We start from the raw sequence: 22,442 nt of genomic DNA on the forward strand, positions 1-22,442 counted from the left end.
TCCATCGAGATCAACTTTACCTTTCATCCTTTCGGGGTTGATAAAATATCCGTCAAGGACTGAGGTCAGTGTAACTGGTTAGCCACTTGCTCCCAAATTGCAGGCCTTGTGCCTGTAGCTTTAATGGACGCTCTATCATTTCATCTCTGCTATCAGTTGACTTTTTGTTGTAGGTTGGGGCTACAACAGAGTATAAACACTCTGACACTGGCCCCTGTTTCTACTGGTGTATAGGAGGCTGTTAGGGTGTGATGGTCACGTTACAGACACAAACATAACCAACCACTTTCAGTGCTAATTTCAATTGTTCTTGCGGAAAATCATTCCACAGTGGGTTGAATTGTTTTTTTAAATAATTGTTATCATAAACAGAGGGGACAAAACAGGACAATACAAACAATTATTGTTATAATGAGTTTGAATGATAGTTGAATTTAAAAAATTTAGGATTGATATATATTTTGACTTTTTGGGGGTAAAACTTGATGGACTGAAGAGCCCAGCGACTACACCTTTTTCCTTTTCTATGAAGATTAAGCAGGGTCACTTGCACCCACCTTTCTTACCACAGCCTTCCATCTTTTGTCAAACACACTTTGTGACAGTTGTCCCCTCTCCAGCCCTATCTTGCTCTTCACATGATATCTGAAAAAGGTGAGCGATCCAGGGCCAGGGATGAAGGTTCCCGTCACAAGTCCTTGCAGTCTAGTCTTCCAAACACACTCTTCCAACACTGCCACTGTAAGGAAAAAACACGCCTCACCTTCCTTCGAGAGCCTGGTGGGCGGCACTATCTTTATTATAGATTCAGCTGATAGCTGTACTCTGCCTAGGTGTGACAACACATGTTACAGTGGGTTGAGGTGGAGTGTGACATCATGTTCTGCAGTGCTTCTGCTACTGCTTAGAGTTGTGATCATATCTTGCAATATTTATTTAAATATAAGAAGACCGAGCTGAAGAAAGTTAGTGTCTTGGCTACTTGTCTTTGTTTTGCTTTTCCTGACTGTATTTTCATTACTTTTGGTATAATTACAAATTACCAAAATGACAGTGTGTGTGTTTCTTTAAGTTTGTACCTTATTATAATTGAGGGTCCATTTTCCATGCTGGAATGGGTTGGGCAGTTTGAGAGGAACTGTCAAGCCACTAGGCATGGGTTGGACAGTTTGATAGGAACTGCCAAGCCACTGGATATGGGTTGGGCAGATGACAGGACCTGTCAAGCCACCGGGCTATGATGAGCCCCCCCCCATATCATCTTTGGTACAGTGTCTATGGCTGGATGCCCTTCTTAATGCTATCCACTTTACAGAGTCTACTGGGTGCTGTTCTTGTGCATATATGTCAATATGTAGTGTTTCATTAGATTAAATTGCTCAGTTGCCAATCTTCTATTGACCTTGAACAATGAGAGAAGAGGGTCTATTTCTATCATTTCTGCCACTATCAGAATAAATTCTCTATCAATGGCTCTCTCAACAACTCCCTTCTATTTTAACTCTAGTTGACCCTTTACTGCAACTCTTTAACTAATTCAGCGATTGTATTGTTTTTGTATTGTTCTTTACAGGTTGATGATGGCCATGATTGGTATTGTTTCAAATGCCATGGTCCAGGAGATGTTATTAGCTGCAACAAATGTTGGCGTGTTTTCCATTTAAGTTGCTTTGAAGAAGAAGAAGAATCTTATACTAATGGTCACAAGCACATATGTTATATTTGCAAGGTAAAGAAATTAAATTCAATCTAACATCCCCACCCCACCCCCACCCTTTATTTAAATTTCAGATTTTAACAAAAAAGAAGAAAATGTCTTAAATCAATTTTCCTTGTGAACCGTTTCACATTTTGTGTTTACTCAGACAGTACCGATATTGAAATAGAATTTGGCTTGACTTCTTCATTTTCTTTGTTCTATTTCAAAAATTATTTTGTTAGACAAACCAACTTCATGAATTCTATAATTGTAAAAAAAATTCAAATATTTGATAATTGGTGGCCTTATCATAGAGATGAACGCCCCAAAACCCACTCAGATACTTTTTTTTTCATCACTTAGAAGAGGAAGTGCAGAACCCGGGATTTTTTTGTCAGGTTACCAACTTGTGGGTTATTCTCAGACCTGGTCTCAATATTTACAACAGAATGGGCCCAGTTAAAGACTCTTAAGGACCAGGTGTGGGGAGATTAAGCTAGTTGACAAATTAAGTCTACCACTCAAGAATATATTTCAGTTTATATGATCAGCTTCTGAACTGTTTCCATTCACAAAGTCTGAGGTAGAAAACCCTAACATAAGGTGCCACACAGTAAGATCAGTGAACCCTTTAAAAAGCATCCAGTACATTTTGTAAAGTGGTTGGCATTAAGAAAAGCATCCAGTCATAGGAAACCTAGCAGAACAGACAATTGGAGCCTGGTGCAACTCTCCATCTTGTTAGCTCTTCTCTCATGACCGAATTTTATTCCCATTGTTTACTGCTTCGTTGCTCTTGTGGTGAGTGAAAATGACTGTTTCGTCATGTATTTCAGTTAATAAAAAAATCAATAAAATTATTCCCAAACTGTTGCTATATCTTAACCAATATTCTTGTATTCTCTTTCTGTTACTCTTAGGACATCCAGGTAAACCAATTTCTCAGCATCTATTTTATATGAAAATGCAAATTATTCTCTTTTCTTCTTTTTTTTTTGGTTGTCTTAGACTTGCACAAACCATGCTGATAATCTGCTTCACCAATTCTTTATGTTTGTGAAGGGTTTTTGCAAGACTGTACATTTTTATTCAAGAGGTAAAAGGAAAATAAATGAAAGTAAGAAACAGTAAAAAAAAACGAAAAATGGATTTAAATGCAAAGAAAAAACAATGAAGAAATAAATATTAATGATAAATTCTAAAATGGGAATATTATACGCTTTCTTGAAGAAAATAGTAAATGGTGTGCTGAATTGACATCGATCATTTATACTGGATGATGATAATGATAAAGGTGATGATGATGATAAAATGATAAATAACAAAAATCTTGACTAAAACTAATCATGTCAGTTAATGATCGATTGCAATATTGGTAAAAACATGTTCTTTATCCAATATTTTACTTCTTGAAATTTAAACTTTTTTTTTTACATTTAGTTTAATTCTTGCTTTATTTTTATATATAGATTTTTAAAAAATATTATTTGCATCTTTCTTTTTGAAAATCTTTAATTGTCATTTTTTTTTCCTTCTTATTTTTGTTTGTTTAGCTTTTTTATACCTGCCAATCTGAAAGCTATTTCTGCATTAAATGCACGTTTCCTTTAATTAGTATTTGAATTGTATTAGCAAGGTTTGCCAGTTTTCTTTAACCCCTGTCTCTAGACTAGGTTGCATATTTGTTTAGCCCTTCCTTATAAAATTGTGTTTGTGTTAAGTGCAGTTCTCCTGAGTTCTGTGTTTTTTTGCACACTGTCATGTTAATTTACCTCCTACAGCTCTAGAAAACATTTCATATTAAAGTTTAATATGAATTATGATCTCTAGAGATTCACAGCTGGCCAAGTGAATGATGTGACAATACATTATAGGAATGGTTAATGTTTCATTTCTCATCACCAGTCTTGTAATGACCATCACTAAATACATTTATCATATGTATGATGTATGTACACACATATGCATGTATGATTGTTTGTTTGTTTGTTTGTTCTATTTTTAATTATTCTTGCAAGGAAGGAGCTGGTCTCTAATGAAGATACAAAGCTCCATCATTGGAATGTAGATAATGAAAACAATGTCACATTTTAAACTTGAAGAAAATCTTGTATATTTTGACTGTTCCACTTACAGATTGTAATTGTAATATGTGAATCAGTTTGGTTGATTTCCTTGTTCTGAAAACCCTAGTGTATCTAGATTGTCACTTAGTCATTTACTCACAAAACCAAGGGCGCCAGTTCTTATTGGTATAAATGGGAATTTATAATCTGGATTATAGAAACTGGAGGTTCTGAAGCAGTTATCCATTGTCATCCTCTTTCCCTTTGATTTTCAAAGAAATATTCACACCAACAGGACAGTTGGCTTCAATGATGGCACATACTTCTTTTTGTCTGTCCTGAACAATGATATCTGCTCTGTTGTTTACTTTTGACAGAAGTTTTGATGGAAATGATCCACCAGTTTTCCTTGTGTGGATGTTTATGTATGTATTCAATAACGGGGGCATTTTCCATATCTGTCCCAAGACACTCTGTCCTGAGATGAGTATATGCATGCATTTATATGTGTGTGTGTGTATGTATGTGCATGCACACACACACACACACACACACACACACACACACATGCATGCATGCTTTCACATCCACAGCCTTATCTCTAGAAATGCTATTGGAAATTTTTCCTAGCCTCTCACAAAATTATGAAAACCATTTGTAGCTTTCTGAATGTGCCATGTTAGCTACTAAAAGTGATGTTGCGGCCCTCATTACCGAACCAATTGCAGCTCAATCAGGCTGATATCAGTCAGTTGACCCTACCAAGCAAAGTTACCCCAATTTTTCATCTAGTTGCTGTTCCTCCTCCCAATCTATAACTGAAAATAGGACCATACATTATTTAGTTGATCTGAAATTTGGAGGCACTAAAACTCTGTGATCGTCCCACATTGTCAAAATTCTTCTAACCAATGTTCTCAAAACTAGCATTTTCACTTCAATGGAGAAAATATTTCCAGTGTAACTACTCTTCTTCTCATTCCATCAGCCAGCTCACCATTTCAGAGTAAATACCTTTATTTTCCAAGGTCATTGTCATTTTCTTTAAGCGTTGACAAGTCTTAAGGAATATCCTTCACAGTTACAGGAATTAAACTGACACTTCTCTGTTTCTCTCAAGGTCAGCTCTAAATTTTATGATTATATTTTGTGTCCTCAAATTTGAGACAAATCTTTGCAGAAGCTGGCTGATGTGGCATAAGCATCTTTAAAAGACTGATGTCACTTACTTGTCTACCATCCCTAGTTCTATCTGGGATGGTCTAACATTCTACTTCTTAGCATATATTCCTGTGTGGCAAGATATTTCTAAAGCAAATTGTTGTTTTTCAAAAACATAAATCATTTGATATTTTAGTCTCTGTGGAGTCTCATATTTTCAAGGATCAGTGTGATGAAGATGGTCTGCTGGCAAAAATTTTAGAAAGACTTTAATTCACGGATGAAATAAATTTTACAAATCTCAATATGTTTATATAATGTTGTTGCTCAACCTAAAATCATTTCCCCTTAATAAAGCTACTATACACCAAGAAATGTATAATGTTCAATGGAGCTGCAAACTTTATTGACATAGAATCTATGTGAATCGATTACAGGCAGAGGATGCTCCACTGATTCTTGGAGTCATTGAGAATCATCTGTTGGTAAATAGAGACCAAGAACTGCATGATTTTGGTTCTGTTGCAAGCAGTTTGGCCATGGCTCCACTCTAAAGATAACTTCCTCCAATTAGTTCCAGGGGCTCTGAAAATGGTCCAGAGCATTGTTTTTTCTCTGATTAAGCCAAAATTTCTTTTAGATATTTAAATGTGATGTAAAACGAAACATATCCAACTGATCTCTAAATCACAGACTTTGTCTGGCTGTGATAGGAATTTGGTTACAAAACAAAGAGGAATGTTTTGTCTGCAGATGAAATTTCAATGTAAACTCAGCAGTGTAGCCTGGTATAGTTTCTTTTGGTAAACACAGTTGATTTCTGGTGCATGATATGTGTGTAATTAGCTCAGTGTTAATTTGTCAGCTAGAAGAGGTGGCTGTCACCACCTGGCAGGTATTGGTTTTTAATTTAAAACTGTATTAGAACTGTATGTCACCTGTAATCTGTTCATAACCAGTAACTTGTATGAGAAGGGTCTGTTGACATTAGCCAAGAGTAAGTGTAAATGCCTCACTAGTCAGCTTGGAATGGCTGGTGTTTAGTTCCAGTTTTATAGTGTTAAGTGGTTGAGAGATTGAACCTCTCCCTATGTAGGATGCAAGTCCACCTTGGATGACAATTCTTAATGATCTGGTACATATTTCTGACAGTTAAGTGAAATGATTGTATCAATAATTTAAATACACAAATACAGATTGAAAGACTTTGCAGTGAGTTTGATTTGAATGAAAAGCTTATAAGCTGGGATCACAGTTATTAGGCCATTCCATTTGTACAGCAGCTGGTAGGAATTAGCTGGAATCTTGACATATTGGCGTGGAGCTGCGCTGTAATCTTCTCATTGACAACTTGTATGAGTAGAGTTGGCTTCGACAATCTAAGGAATAAGCGCTATTCTGTGATTTGGTTCCTTACAATAAAACATTGTAATTGATCTTGTTAAAGAAGTATTATCTGGTTTTGATGGAATTCAATGAGGAGGACGAGAGGAGATGGGAGGATAGAGGGAGCAAACTTTGGGAGGGGGAGGGGTGTTTGAGAGGAAATGGTTGAGAAATAGAGAAAGCTGGTTGGAGGAAAGACGAGGGGTGTGTAAAATGAAAGGAAGACAAGTGGTAGAGAGAGAGAAGAGGGAGGAGGAGGAAGAATGCTGAAATAGGACAAAACAGAAGTTTGTAATTTTAGTCATTATTAGTGTTACATATTTATAGAGGCCAATAACCTAACAAAAGTTGTAGAAAGAAGAGGAGGGAGAACATAGGTTCCAGCACATCACTCACTCCCCCCTTGCCCCCCACTTCCGCTTGTCCTCCTTATGTTCTCTTGTTATTTCTGGTTCCAGTTATAGAGCTATTTATTCTTGGTTACTTAAATAATCTCCATTTTTTTTTTCTTTCTTGTTTCGTCTCTCCCCCGCACCATTCCTCTGAGAAGTCCCCCGCTCCCAACTTTACATTCCACACAAAACATAAAACAACTGACAACACTACAATCTGAAAGGTCGTCGGCTCAAATCTGCTGTAAATACTTTAGTGTTTGTTGCCTTCAGTCTAATGATAATGGACAGCACAGCATCTCGGTTATTTCTGACTGCTGGTCATATCAGAATTGATGGAACAAGTACCAGTCAAATACTGGGGTTGAGGTAATTAAAGTTGCTACTCCTGGATCAAGATCAGTAATCCTCCACCTCCTCCTCCTCCTTTCTTTCTTCTTTCTTTCTTTCCCCCCTCCTCCTCCTCCTCCTCCTTAGAAGATGGTGCAGAGGTTATGGTGTTATGTTTCCTGAAGATCACTTTGTGTTCCAGGTTCAAATCCTGAACAACAAGTTTGCTTTTAAAGGCAGTGGGCTGGCAGAATTGTTAGCATGCCAGATGGAATGCTTAGCAGCATTTTTGTCTGTCTTTATGTTCCGAGTTCGAATTCCACTGAGGCCGATTTTGTCTTTCATCCTTTCGGGGTCGATAAATTAAGAACTGGTGTTTCATTGAGGTTGATGTAATCAACTAGTCCCCCACCCCTCAAATATCAGGCCTTGTGCCTTCAGTAGAAAGAATTATTAGTATTTAATTATTTATTGCCCACAAGGGGCTAAACATAGAGGGGACTAACAATGACAGACAAAGGGACTAAGTCGTTTACATCGACCCCGGTGCGTAACTGATACTTAATTAATCGACCCCGAAAGAATGAAAGGCAAAGTCAACCTCAGCGGAATTTGAACTCAGAATGCAGCGGCAGATGAAATACCGCTAAACATTTCACCTGGTGTGCTAACGATTCTGCCAGCTTACCGCCTTCTATTATTATTATTATTACTACTAAGGTGGCAAGATGGCAGAATCGTTAACATGTTGTACAAAATGTTGCAAAGCATTTCCTCTGTCTTTATGTTCTGAGTTCAAACCCTGTTGAGGTCAACTTTGCCTTTCATCCTTTGGTGGTTGATAAAATAAACACCAGCCAAGCACTGGGATCAATGTAATTGACTTCTCCCTCCCCTTAAAAGCTGCTGGCCCTGTGGCAAAATTCGAAATCATTATTATTATCATTATTATTATTATCTTCACCTTTGTGCCTTTTCTCCCTTGTTAAAAGAGTACAATTTAATTTCCATTTCACTAGAAGCGGGTGCTGAAATATTCATAGCTTACAGTAAAAGGAAACAAGAGGATCAGTTAATTATGATTTTATTCAACATATTCCCCTCATTTAACAGTATTTACATTTGACGGATATTTGTCCTCATCTTGTTTGTTGTTAAACACAATGCTTCGGCTGATATACCCTCCAGCCTTCATCAGGTGTCTTGGGGAAATTTCGAACCTGGGTTCTCATTCTTAAGGTATTTTTCGATATTATTATTATTATTATTATTATTATTATTATTCAGGTCACTGCCTGGAATTGAACTCAGAATCTTGGGGTTAGTAGCTCGCGCTCTTAACCCACAGGCATATGGCATAATGGTTCAGAGCACGGGCTACTAACCCCAAGATTCCAAGTTCGATTCCAGGCAGTGACCTGAATAATAATAATAATATTAATAATAATTGAAAAATACCTTAAGAATGAGAACCCAGGTTCGAAATTTTCCCAAGACACCTGATGAAAGCTGGAGAGTATATCAGCTGAAATGTTGTGTTAACAACAAACAAGATGAGGAGAAATATCTGTCAAATGTAAATAATATAAATAAGAGGAGGAATCATCTAAAAGTCCAAGTTGTTAGGATAGATCAGTGCTTAGGAAATACCATTAAGGAAGAAACAAGAGTCTATCAGGCAGTTAGCTTCCAGCCTCAGTTAGAAATACCAAAATTATGAACATCTGATTGACTGGTGGTAGGAGAATGGATACCAGTAAGATACTGGGGTAAAATACATCTAAATCTTATTTAGGGTACAATATAAAAGAGGAATGAAATGTGGTGTGCAGTTGTCCCCACATAAAAGTGGAGGTGAGGGTTAGAATGTAGAATATTGCATTATTTGCTCAGGCGAAATAACACAGCATTTTGTGTTGTAAAACGACCACCACTGCTAAGTCGGAAATTAAGGATGCCTTTTGGTCTTAATATTGCTTCTGTTCTCTATTAATTATTTTTTAATAAGCTCATTGGCTTTTTGTGATACCAGTGCTTGATTAGGTGCTGAGCTTCTAAATATCGCTGACAAGCGAATCACTGTTTTCTCTAGCATCAGGCATCTGCCCTTGACAAGGCCAAGGAAGGCTAAAATCATGTGATCTGAAGTCCCGGTGGTGATGACTGAGGATTCTCTCCTGCTAGCGATATAAACATGAGTGCTTCTATGCACCACAAGTCCACTAGAGCGGTTCTCTCTGGGCAAATAATGCAGTTTTCTACGTTCTAACAAAACATCAACTTTCACATGGAGATAAATATTACCTCTTGGTTATTAATACTCTTCTGCCACTATTATTTTTTATGGTGTGTAGTTGTTTGTGAAAGGATGGTCTCTGTCCAGCTGACATGTACTTCATAAATAACTCAAAGACCAAGTCTTCAGCTGGTGCCTCAATAACTTTTGATTACATTTACACATAATTTATTGAGTTAATTAGCTTGACACCCTGCAGTTTGTTTAGTTAGTATCATAGGGTCATTATACACATCTGCCACAGTGTTAATGAGAAAACTTCTGCATTTTCACTTGATCTGCTAGAAATAGCAGTAATATCTTCTTCGAATCACACCATACTATCTTAATTATGGAGAAGAAATGTAGCTTTAGAAAGACAAGATAATTATAGTTGAAATATTTTTCAGCATAAAACAGCTCAAAGGGTGCTGACCTGGTGTTAAACGACAACTGTGACTATTTTTGAGATGACAAGGGAACTGCTGTATGTTAGAAATAGCAGCCAGATCTCCTTGAAAATCCTACCCTTTTGTCTTAAAAAAAGGGAGGTCACATTGGTTACCCTAGTATATATGCTGGTCAGGGCCAGAAATCCTTTGATGAGAGTTATACTCAATCAGGAATGACCTTAGGCTAAACAACCACTGTCTTTTACTACAGCTATTGTAACACCTCTTCAATTTCTGCATAGGTGGGCACACACACACACACACAAATATATACATACTGGAAATCAGCAAAACATTTGTCAAGTATATAGTGTTCCCACTACTTGCTGAGTGTAATAATGCTGCACCCCCTTGTAGAGTCTGTTTCCACCCCTCATGAAAGAAGTATGGGATGGGGTGGGAGATATTTTGAATCTGGTGCCATAGCAAGTAGTATCTGGTGTTATTTGTTGTTGTGTGGTGGTGGTAGAAATGCTTTCTACATATAGGCACAAGGCCAGAAATTCTGGTGGGGGAGGTTTAGTTGTTTATTTCAACCCCAGTGTGCAACTGGTATTTATTTTATTGTGGCGGCGAGCTGGCAGAAACGTTAGCACGCCGGGTGAAATGCGTAGCCGTATTTCGTCTGCCAGTACATTCTCAGTTCAAATTCCACCGAGGTCGACTTTGCCTTTCATCCTTTCGGGGTCGATAAATTAAGTACCAGTTACGCACTAGGGTCAATGTAATCAACTTAATTCATGTGTCTGTCCTTGTTTGTCCCTCCTATGTTTAGCCTCTTGTGGGTAGTAAAGAAATAGGTATTTATTTTATTGTCCTGAAAGGATGAAAGGTAAAGTCGACTTTAGCAGAATTTGAACTCAGAACGTAAAGACTGATGAAAATGCTGCTAAACCTTTTGTCTGGTGTGGTAATGTTTCTGCCAGCTCAGCAGCAGTACCAGACAGTGGCTTTCATGGTTTCTGATCTGGGGGAGCATCATAGTCATGATGGGTACACTGGGCTTCATATATTTTTACCCCAGTGTCACTTTGATTGCATGCACTGCTCTCTCATTATTATTATTATTATTATTATTATTATTATTATTATTATTATATTATTATTGAATGATAACAATAATGCTGCTGCTAGGATTGGTGTGCATGATCAGTCACCTAAATTGATTCGATGACAACAGCTGTACCATCACTGCTGCCTCACCACCACCACAACAAAAATATTTCCTATAATGACAAATTCCTTTCCAATAGATTCTTTGATTCTTCATATGAAAAGAAAAAAGAAAAGAAATGAATGTGTTTGTTTGATGCCATTTGATATTGATTTAATCCTTCTGGAACATTCTGGACTTGAAGAATGAGTTGCCTCCCCACTCCACATCCGTATTATTACCACCACCACCACCACCACCACCACTACCTCCTTCGTCTCCACCATTTACAATATTTCTACTTTCACCACTACCACTGTTACTATCACCAACACACTACCTCTATCTTTGCTAAGAACTGCCACTGCTGTTGCCACCACCACCTTTTTTACTACTACTACTACTACTACTATCATGAACTCTGCAACGTCTGCCATCACCCCCACTACGTCTGCCATCACCCCCACCACAGATCAATACTTGTATTTGGTTTGAAGCTGATGTTCCAAGTATTGATTCTACTGGCTCTGACAGATGGACAGACTCCATACTGGTTGTTGTTGTTGTTGCATGGGACATGATACTACGACAAAGCCACAGCACAAAACTCTCAATTGAGGAGAATCAACCAAGTGTTGGCATTGTCTTGAAGGATGACCATTGGTGAAAGTTTTGTTGTTTGTGGTGTTGGGGGTGGGGGTGTAATTTTTTTTTTAAGGGGGTTCATCATGTCCTTGCTGATTCAGCTGGTGATCAAAGGCCTTTTATCCATGACCGTCCCATCTTTTTGTGTGGTACAGATGACCGCATTACTAATGTCCTGTTCTATATAAGACAGATTTAGTTGAGATTTGGCTGTTACTTTTGTGGGTCCAATGACTATGGAGAAGTTCCTTTGATGGTGCTTCCAAAATGCTGTTGCTAGTCGTCGTTGTCATCATCACCATTCTCGTTATTACAAACCCAATTAGAATCATTAATAATATAATTTTCATTGTCCTTTGTTAAACTTCCTGGGATTTCCTTACAATCTCCTGCATCATTTTCCATTTTAAACATTGTCCTCTACTTCACCCTTTCCCATCCCTCCTCATATCATTTACTGTGACTAGACTGGATCCCTGCTTTCATCCCTTAGCACAACACTTTCAGATATAATTCTACATAAATTGATATATCAACAAGTGTGTGTGTGTGCAGTTTAAAAATCTGTTAATGATGTATTTCTTGTTTGATGAAGCTGTTGTTGCTAATGAGTGTGTCTGTAGATTGAAACTTCAGCAATTGTCTTGACACCAACTTTGGTCAGCAGAAGACAAGAGAGAGGGAAGGAGGGAGGGAGAAGGATGGCATTAGTAAAGTAAAAGGAAGAAGGTAAGTGACACGTTAGGTTGCTCTTCGAAGAAGGAATTTCTCTACAGTTTCTTTACGTCACTGACATTTAGTTGCAGCACTGTCATCCATCAGCAACTTAGACATATATTGATCAGAAGGAATCCAAAGCCCTTCGTGGGTTGAGGGCAGTTGAAGCATAAACCAGATCTTGTAGACCAGATTGGAACTATGATTTCTAAAAACCCTATTCATAATGTAGGCCAAGTAAATGGATGAAGGGCTCTCTGTCTCTCTCTGTCTATCTGTCTGTCTGTCTGTCTGTCTCTCTCTCTCTCTCTATATATATATATATATTGAACAACTTTATTAACAATAGAGAAAAAAAAGACTATGGGATGTTAGCAAAGCTTGTGTGCAGAGATGTGTGGGGAAAATCCATCCCCATGGTATGTGTGCAACTTGAGTTTGTCCAAATGAGTGCAAACAGTTCTTGAGAAGACTAATCCTCAATAGAAAGCATTCGCTTTTTCCTTTGTAAAACCTTTCAATATTTCTCATATCACTGGAGTCTATTTGGATGAACATGTGTGTAAATTTCAAAACAGTAGAACATAAATTCCATTTCTGTTCAATCTGTATCGTTAAAGAGAAGAGAAAATAGGTCATATATTTTAATACATGGATTTATATACTACTTTTTAATTGATTTATATAACAAAAGATTTGCTAAGAACTGGATTTGGTATCAATCATGACTTTAGCTGGGCTCCAATTCTAAAGTAATTCTCACAATATATGAATATATATATATATATATATATATATATATTCTGGCACCTGTGTCGGTGGCACATAAAAACACCATCCGAGCGTGGCCGTCTGCCAGCCTCGTCTGGCACCTGTGTCGGTGGCACATAAAAACACCATCCGAGCGTGGCCGTCTGCCAGCCTCGTCTGGCACCTGTGTCGGTGGCACATAAAAACACCATCCGAGCGTGGCCATCTGCCAGCCTCGTCTGGCACCTGTGTTGGTGGCACATAAAAACACCATCCGAGCGTGGCCGTTCGCCAGCCTCGTCTGGCACCTGTGTCGGTGGCACATAAAATCACCCACTACACTCTCGGAGTGGTTGGCGTTAGGAAGGGCATCCAGCTGTAGAAACACTGCCAGATCTGACTGGCCTGGTGCAGCCTTCGGGCTCCCCAGACCCCAGTTGAACCGTCCAACCCATGCTAGCATGGAAAGCAGACGTTAAACGATGATGATGATGATGATGATATATTGTAAAAAAAATTAACATTTTTTTAATGAAATTGCGAGGGGACCTGGACCAAATATTCTTTTCTACTCTAGGCACAAGGCCCAAATTTTTTGGAGAAGGGCCCAGTCAATTAGATTGACCCCAATATGCATCAGGTACTTAATTTATAGAACCTGAAAGGATGTAAAGTCAACCTCGATGGATTTTGAACTCAGAGTATAAAGACAGACAAGATACTGCTAAGCATTTCACCCAGCATGCAAACGTTTCTGCCAGCTTGCTGCCTTACCTGGACCAAATATTGCCATAGGCTTGATCTGGAATCCTTCATCCTGTTTTAGTAAATCTGTGCAAACAGAATTACGTAGTTTTGCAGAAGCTTGTAAACACTTTAGATTTATTATAAACATTTTGTATATTTTTGTGTTGCATTTGATCCTGTATTGCCTTAGTTCTACAGGCTGTTAGTAATAGATTCCAGATTATTTGGAAATGGTACCCAAGACAATCTGGCATCCTACACAGGTTAAGATTTCTCCTGGATTCACTAAGCACAACTCCACCAACCATCACCAAAAAAAAAAACAAAGACAGGCACTGATCATTGAAAGCTCTTTGGGGATTAAGAGACATTCACCCTTTTTTTGTATTTATTCATTTTTTTTACACAGACTGCAAGAATACACCCTCCATAGGTCTTCCTCTTACTCCACTTACAAGCACACTATACACTGCCCCCTCCTCCCCCTCTCTTCCTCCTCCTCCCCTCCTCCTCTATTGTATTATCAATGGCTAAGAGTATGGTGGTGCCAAACTTCTGGATCTTAGACTTTACCATTTGTGTCCTATGGGCAAGCATGACATGCTATATAAATCGTATTGTAACTCATCTGATAAAGCACAAAATATCCTGGCTTTTAGCTTCCATGTTCTTATCAAATATTTATATCATTCCTACACACACACACACACACACACACACACACACACACACCACACACACAGAGTCACTCACAATGTAAATGAGTGCATGTTATTCAAAATATTTTGCTAGACACAAGAACTTACATATAATGCACATACTCATACACACACACAATACCCATAAAGGCACACACACACACACACCACACACACACACACACACACATATATATATATATATATTATATATATATATATATATATATATGTACTGTTCCATGATGGTAAGATCAACAAAAAGGTACTTTATCAGGAGTGAGATAAATATTATTTAATAAACACAATATTTGTATTTATGTGCTAATATTAGTTTCATGTGCTGAGAGCTTGCCAGACTGCATACCAGATAGTATGCACAATCATCAGACACTGGCATGTGGGCAATGTCTGATGATTGTGTTAGGACACCAGACATGTTCAAAAATACTGTCTGGCATGCTCTCAACACATGAAACTAATAGTAGCACATAAAGACATATATTGTGTTTATCAAATAATTATATATAATTGTAATAACAGTTTGACTCAGCTCCATATGGTTTAAAGTTTTGTGGGCCCATACTTTTGAATAATATATATAACCCTGACCAGCTGTGTTGAGTGCCACATTCTTTCATTTGTCCAGTCATTTGTGTGTATGTGAGTGTGCGTATTGTATTCGAATATGCACACACACATACACACAACTGTGAGCCAGATAGATTTAAAACTTCAATAAACTCCGACCTAATATGAATGTGAAGTGTTACAGATATTTTTCTCTAATCCTCTTTTATATAAAACAGAAAAGACCTAATCAAGCCATCTTTACTGATATCTCTATCTTGTCTTTCTCTCTTTCTTTCTTTCTCTCTTGCTTTTACCAGAAACAGGTATGTAGTCCTCTTTGTCTACTTTCACTCTTACTCAAACTTGCACCTTTATACATTTTTTTTTTTAATATATACTTCCTTTTTTTCCCTGGGGATTTTGGTCCTTTATATCCCAATATTTATGTACCATTCTATTCCACCCCTACCTTAATTCTGTTTTTGCTTGGTTGCTTCATTGAAATGGTTATTAGAGTGTTCACTTAGTAACAATTTCTTCATATCATGTGGAAGAAGCCTCCATTAATTTTCAGACTTTCATTGTAACCTGGTGGAGGTGAGAAAAATAGTGAAACAAAAGGATTCACAGTGCAAAATGAGAGGTTAATAATCTTTGTCCATATTTGTTACGTATTATTATTATAAGAAGTTTGCTTCCCAACCACATGGTTCTAGGTTCACTCTCACTATGTTGCATCTTGGGCAAGTTAGCTTCTACTATAGCCTTGGACTAACCAAAGCTTTGTGGGTGGATTTGGTGGATGGAAACTGCAAGAAGCCCGTTGTATATGTATGTGTGTGTGTGTGCATCACTCACTACTGCTTGACAACTGGTATTGGTGTGTTTACATTCCAGTAACTTAGTGGTTCAACAAAAGTGACTAATAAAATAAATACCTGGTTTAAAAAAAATATTGGTGTCTATCCATTTGACTGAAATTCTTCAAGGCGGTGCCCCAGAATGGCCTCAGTCAAATGAGTGAAGCAAGTAAAAGATTGTTGTTATTGTTCTTGGCATTGATTTCGTATATAGAAAATTAAGTTCTTTCATGGCCATGCTGGGGCACTGCCTCAAAAGGTTTCGTCAAACAAATCGGCCCCAGTAGTTACTTTCAAAGTCTGGAACTTATTCTGTTAATCTCTTTTGCTAAACTGCTAAGTTACAGGGATGTAAATGAACCATTATCTTTTGTGAAGCAGAGGGCAGTGACAAATACAGATACAAAGACACTTGCTCATCCATACATGCATATATGTATATTTGATGGGCTTCCACACAGTTTCCGTCTCCCAACGTCACTCGCAAGTCATTGGTTGCTCCAGGGCTAGGTGGAAGCCACTCATCCAAGGTGGCCCACAGTGGGACTGAACCTAAGACCACATGGTTGCAAAGTGAGCTCCTGATCCACACAATTCTTTAATTATGTCTGGTTGGGGTTCAGAAAAACCCCTTTATTTTCTTCCAGAGTATGAAGAAAGCATTGCAAGTCAGGGATCCAGTGTTTCATCTTTTCATGGAAAAAATTAAGCAAAATAGCCATCCCCAATATAAACTGTGCAATTGCAGACAGACAAGCAGGGAACATTAGCTTTGTATGTGTGGGAGCTGTATGTTCTATGAATACCCTGGAAATAGAAAAATGCCTTGATGGCTTACTAGAAATAGCGGGGTGGTTTTGTTACCTTGGACAGATGGTATAACATTTGTGTTAGAACTGAAATTCTGCATGGTAATGAAATCTGGGTCTTGAATGCAGAGGAGTTGAAGAGAGAGAGGAAAGGAATGAAGCTAGTATGTTCCAATGTGAGTGTCAATGAACAACATGGTGTAAATGTTTTGAGAAAAAAAGCTGGACAAAAGAGCAATCAGATGTGCATGAAAGAAGACTGGGACAGATGATGATGAGGGATATGGGTGTGGACAGCTGTATAAAGAAGTGCCAGTCACTAAATGTGATTGTAGAACAGGGAGACCCAGGAAGACAAGGGCCAAAGTAGTTAAGGCTGACCTCAGGACCCTGAGCCTCATTGAGGAGATGACAAAGGACTGAGATGCCTAATGATATGTGGTTCTTCACAAGACTTGCCCATCGCAGCAAAACTAATACACTCTATGCATGTGTGTCTGTGTGTGTGTATATTACCTGTGTTGTATGTGCATAAGTGAATATCTCTCCCAATCTCCTCCCTTATGTCGCTCTCCTTTTGCATGTCTCACCATAGCTCTCTCTCTCTCCTTCTTACAATTTCTCTCTTTGTTGCTATAGGGAACCATTTCACTTGTTAGTCTTTCTTCATCCATTGTTCACTACGCCTTACACTGGTCATATCATAACCCCCATCCCTCCCCTCTCCGGACCATTGAATTATCTCTCCCCATGCACAATGCCTGCCTCCCTCTTTCTCTCTTTCCCTCTTCTGCAGCCTCCCTAACACACGTCATCTCTCTTGTCCTCCCTGTGACAACTATCATCATATCATCATTATCATCCTGTTACTGCTCTCTTTTTTCATCCCTCTACATTCCCCAAACTCCTGCACCATTGGCCATGCTCCACCTCTACCCCCTGTATTCATCATTCTCCACACACCTTCAACCCTACTTCATCTTTACAGCCATTGCCTCCCTCCGCTCTCCCATTTCCCATCTCTTGTACACCTCCACCCACTCACACTCCTAGTTCCTCTATCTCCTCTTACTTCTACTCTCCACTTACCTTAAGGTGCCACCTGGATACCTTGTCACCATTATCTTTTCCAATTGCTACTGATTCCCTTTTCTCTCTCTGTCTCTCTCTTTGTGAGTTGCCATTTTAGCTTCTCAAGAACCTGCTTTGCCTCCCCACCTCCTCTCATACCTTAACCCCCATTCCTTGCATCGAGCTGTCTCCCCACCCCCTCAGGTTCCGTAGCCTTGGGAGATATATGGAGGACCTCGCTAGTGCCTGTTGTATGGAAAAAAAATGCACCTAGTATATGTTATGAAGTGGTTGGTACTAAGATGGGCACCCAAACATAAAAGCTATGCCAAGGCAGACATTAGAGCACATCTTTGAATTCATTGGATCCTATCTGTCTCATGCAATGCTGATGATGATGATGGCTGTTGTGAGGGGGATACATACTAAACCACTGATGCCAGCTTCATGTGATCATTATTTTCTACAGCTTCTGGGAGATGTCTCCATAGTGATATGATACACACACACACACGAATTATATCATTGTTAAACTGTTAGCTGTAGAGAAGTTGCACCTGTGCAAAAAAAAAAAACGAAAAAAAAACGTAAAAACACCAAAAAACCCACATACTGCAATGATATGCAAATATTTTTCTAAAATTCTGCGATAAATGTTTACAAAAAACTTAATCTTTCCTCCCTGCTAACATGGTGAAATATTGTGCCATTTGTAAGGATGTATGTGTGGTACTTCTTCCTGAGGGCATTTTTGTGTTTTGAAATAATTAAAAATCTAAGAAAACATTCATTTGATAAGCTTCTGCCTATGTTTCTACCATTCTTTCTTTCTTATATTTTTCGTTGGTCAAATGGAATGTGAGAAACATGTCACCTGCTTTCTTTTCTTTTATTCACTGCCCCCCCCCCCTTGTCTTCCAGTTTTTCTTATCCTTTTATGATAATGTCATCTTTCCTGAGAATTTTTAAACAGCTTTCTATAATCACAAAACACATGTTAGCATGGAGAATAATGTATCTAAAAGAACTATATGTCATGTGCATGTACACACGGGTGTATGTGTGTGTGTATAGTATTTCTTTAGTAAAAATAATGTTGACAGTGACTGAAGTTTTGACCTACTTATTCTTTAACAAGTAGTGGTACATTTGAGTTCATCTTGACTTTGTATAATCTGTTTAGTTTAAATTTTCTGAAGCAGGTGAAACTCTGTTGAATGATAATTTGATTGTAGTGTAGTTTCTGAGGAAAAGATATTATGGAAGATTTTAATTGATTAAATTTGGGGTTGTACTATTGTTCAGAATTCAGTTATGCATGTAGAAGTTTGTAATCAGGTGTTTTAGCTTCAGTACTTTGGAGATGTTCTTGTAGAGGTTCACAAAGGAGTGAGGGTAAGTGGAAAGGTTAGTTGGTCAGTAGGTTTATTAACTTGTTTGTGTTATTTAGGAAGTTTAATCTGTTTGTTCTGGGAAGGTAAAGACCATTGTTCAGATTTCAGTGAAGCATGCATGACTGTGAATAGGTGTGTTTATTTAAGTCTGTCAGCTTTAGATCATGTTGTTAATATACAAATTTATTTATCTTGTGTTTTAAAGTTCACAAAAGAGTGTGGTTAGGCGGAAAAATTAGTTGGTTAGCAGATTTCTCTCCAAGAGTTAATTGTTCTTGGTGTTATTTGATTACTATTTAGAAAATTTAACCTTTGTGTTTTGGAGAGGCAAAGTTTGTAGACTGTACTTTTATGAATATTTCTTCTGTTTGGTTTTAAGCATGGGTTTAGTAAAGATATTTACAATATATTATTTTGGACCCGACACAAATGTAGGGCATTTTAAAAAGGCGTGCATATAACTATACATAAAAAAATATAAATAACAGAGTCTACATCCAAGGAACATGAACACAAATGCACTACTGTTAGATGAAGGCTAAGCAGGCTGAGACTTCGAAGTTACTGTCAACACTATTGTTGTTAAACTATAGTAAATATGTACTTTACAGAATGTATAGATTAATCCTTCGTTTGAATGTAAAACTGTTTTTATTATAACTTGATATAAAAGCAAACATTAATATATATATATATATATATATATATATATATATATATATATATATATATATATATATATATATATACACACACACATGTATGTATTAAAAAATAATAGATTAAACTGATTAGAAATACCAGTAAAGTCATTTTTTTTCTTTTTTTTTCAAATATGTATATATATATATATATATATATATATATATATATATATATATTATAACTGAAAGGCTCGTTTCAATCATCAGCAGATAAACCGAACCTGGTTTTCTTTTGAGATATCCCCTGTCTGCATATTTCATGAAATATGAAATTAAAGCTTGAAAGAAATGCTTATTGTTATGTTCTTTTATTTGAAAACCTTTTTGCTCAAAAAGTCTTTTAAACAAAAGAACACACGGGTAAGCGTTTTCTTCAAGCTTTCATTTCATATTTAAAAGAAAAAAAAGAGAAAATCTGACATTGGGTATTCAAATGAAAACCATACTCAGTTTACCTGCTGATAACTGGAAATGAGCAACTCTGAGTACTGGAAAGGAGAGCCTTTCAGCTATAATATTTTAAAGAGTAGCCTACATTTGTATTGAGTCCTGTAATTTATTGTTTCTGGTAAATCAATAGAAATTTATGTGCCACATAAAGAGCGCTAGTGATAGTGCCACGTAAAGAGCACCGAGTACATTCTGTAAAGTGGTTGGTGTTTGAAAGGGCATCCAGCCATAGAGACAAACCAGAACAGACAATGGAACCTGGTGCAGCCCCTGGCCTTACCAGTTCCTGTCAAACCATTCCAACCCATGCATGGATAATGGATGTTAAATGTTGATGGTGATGATGATGATATATATATATTAAATGAGTATAAAATAAATGTAAATAAATTGACAACTGATCAGCATATTGAAAAAGCTTCTCCTTGTAGATCCTTTCTTCTAGACACTGCATGTATTAACAGCTTTCATTGTAATTGCTGCTACATTTCGCTGCAATTTATCTCTAGTTTGGCTTCAGTAACTCGTTCCCTGATCTCCCTTACTAATTTATTCCATAGTCATCCCCACTGGTTACTTGTGGTATTTCCCCCCATAATCCACCATTAGTTTACCCCCCTCCCCGCCTAGTTGCTTGACAGTTTTCTCTGAGTTGACAAGGCATTGTATCACTAAATCACAGATCATAAGTTCAAATCCGCTCTATTTTGTTGTGTTCCTGAACAGGGCACTCTCTCCTTCTCATTGACTTGCATCATTAAAACTGAAACCAAACACTGAGCGCCTTCCTCTGCCACACTTTACTGGGACCCTGCGTTTCTCAACTGAATCTCTTAACCACAAAACCCACAAAACAAGGTTTATGTATCTGTTTTCTTCCATCTTTTATTTGTTTCAGTCATTAGACTGCGGCCATGCTGGGGCACTTCCTTGAGGAATTTCACTCAAATGTATTGACCCCATTACCTCTTTGGCTTTTTTGACCCTGGTAATTATTCTATTGATCTCTTTTGCTGAACTGCTAAGTTGCTGGGATGAAAACACACCAACACTGGTTGTCAAACAGTGGTAGGAGACAGACAGACAGACAGACACACACACACACAACAGACCCCCTTCAACCCTTGTTTACCAAATCCACTCATAAAGCTGTAGTTGGCCCAAGGCTGTGGTAGAAGACTTCTGTCCAAGGTGCCATACAGTGAGACTGAACCCAGAACCATGTGGTTTTGAAGCCCCCTTACCACAAAGCCACGCCCGCATCTAGTTATTAGTTGAATGTTTTCCTTAAAAAATATTCTGTTCTTCTTGGACTTAATTCTTTATTGCACTTCCACCTAACAAACCTTTTGAACATTAATTGATTGGTCAAAAATGTGATTTTATAATCCGAATCACTTTTTTTTTTACACAGCCCATGTAGCAGTTCTGTGGAGAAGCTCAGCAAAGTCAAAATAGTCATTATGACTCAGTACTTGAGCATGTGCACTCATTAAATTGGTTTTAAGTGAAAATATCCCTCACAACAACACTAAAAATGCCTTCATCTCTTTTACATATTAAAAAATTTAAGTTTATTATAGGTGCAGGGGTGGCTGTGTGGTAAGAAGCTTGCTTCCCAACCACATGGTTCCTGGTTCAGTTCCATTGCATGGCACTTTTGGCAAGTGTCTTCTATAGCTTTAGGCTGACCAAAGTCTTGTGAGTGGATTTGATAGACAGAAACTGAAAGAAGCCCGTCATATATATATATGTGTGTGTGTGTTTCTGTGTTTATCTTCCCATCATTACTTGGCAACCTCTGACAGTGTGTTTACATCCCAGTAATTAGCAGTTCGGCAAAAGAGACCGATAGAATGAGTACTAGAATTAAAAAATAAGTCCAGGGAGAGGGGCGGGGTCAATTTGTTTGACTAAAACCCTTCAAAATAGTGCTCCAGCATGGCCTTAGTCAAATGACTGAAACAAGTGAAAGAATAAAAGAATATATATATACATACACTCACATACACACATTATACACAGTATATGCACATATATGTATATATCTTTTAATTGTTTCAGTCATTAGACTGTGGCCATGCTGGAGCACTGCTTTGAAGCATTTTAG

General features: G+C 37.7%; 1 protein-coding gene across 5 annotated transcripts in view; it reads left to right on the forward strand.

The window, feature by feature from the left end:
* LOC115216157 (zinc finger MYND domain-containing protein 11-like) overlaps positions 1–22,442 on the forward strand; it is a 178,033-nt gene that overhangs the window by 127,652 nt on the left and 27,939 nt on the right. For 2 of the 5 annotated variants that reach the window (XM_029785353.2, XM_029785350.2), the window contains exons 4-6: positions 1,574–1,729; positions 2,620–2,628; positions 15,362–15,367. In XM_029785353.2, the coding sequence (XP_029641213.1) occupies positions 1,574–1,729; positions 2,620–2,628; positions 15,362–15,367 (171 nt within the window). The remainder of the gene's footprint in view (positions 1–1,573; positions 1,730–2,619; positions 2,629–15,361; positions 15,368–22,442) is intronic. The other 3 variants (XM_029785351.2, XM_036506484.1, XM_029785352.2) reach the window with 3 other exon arrangements.

Source organism: Octopus sinensis, linkage group LG10, assembly GCF_006345805.1.
Source record: "Octopus sinensis linkage group LG10, ASM634580v1, whole genome shotgun sequence".
In the NCBI taxonomy this organism is placed as follows: domain Eukaryota; kingdom Metazoa; phylum Mollusca; class Cephalopoda; order Octopoda; family Octopodidae; genus Octopus; species Octopus sinensis.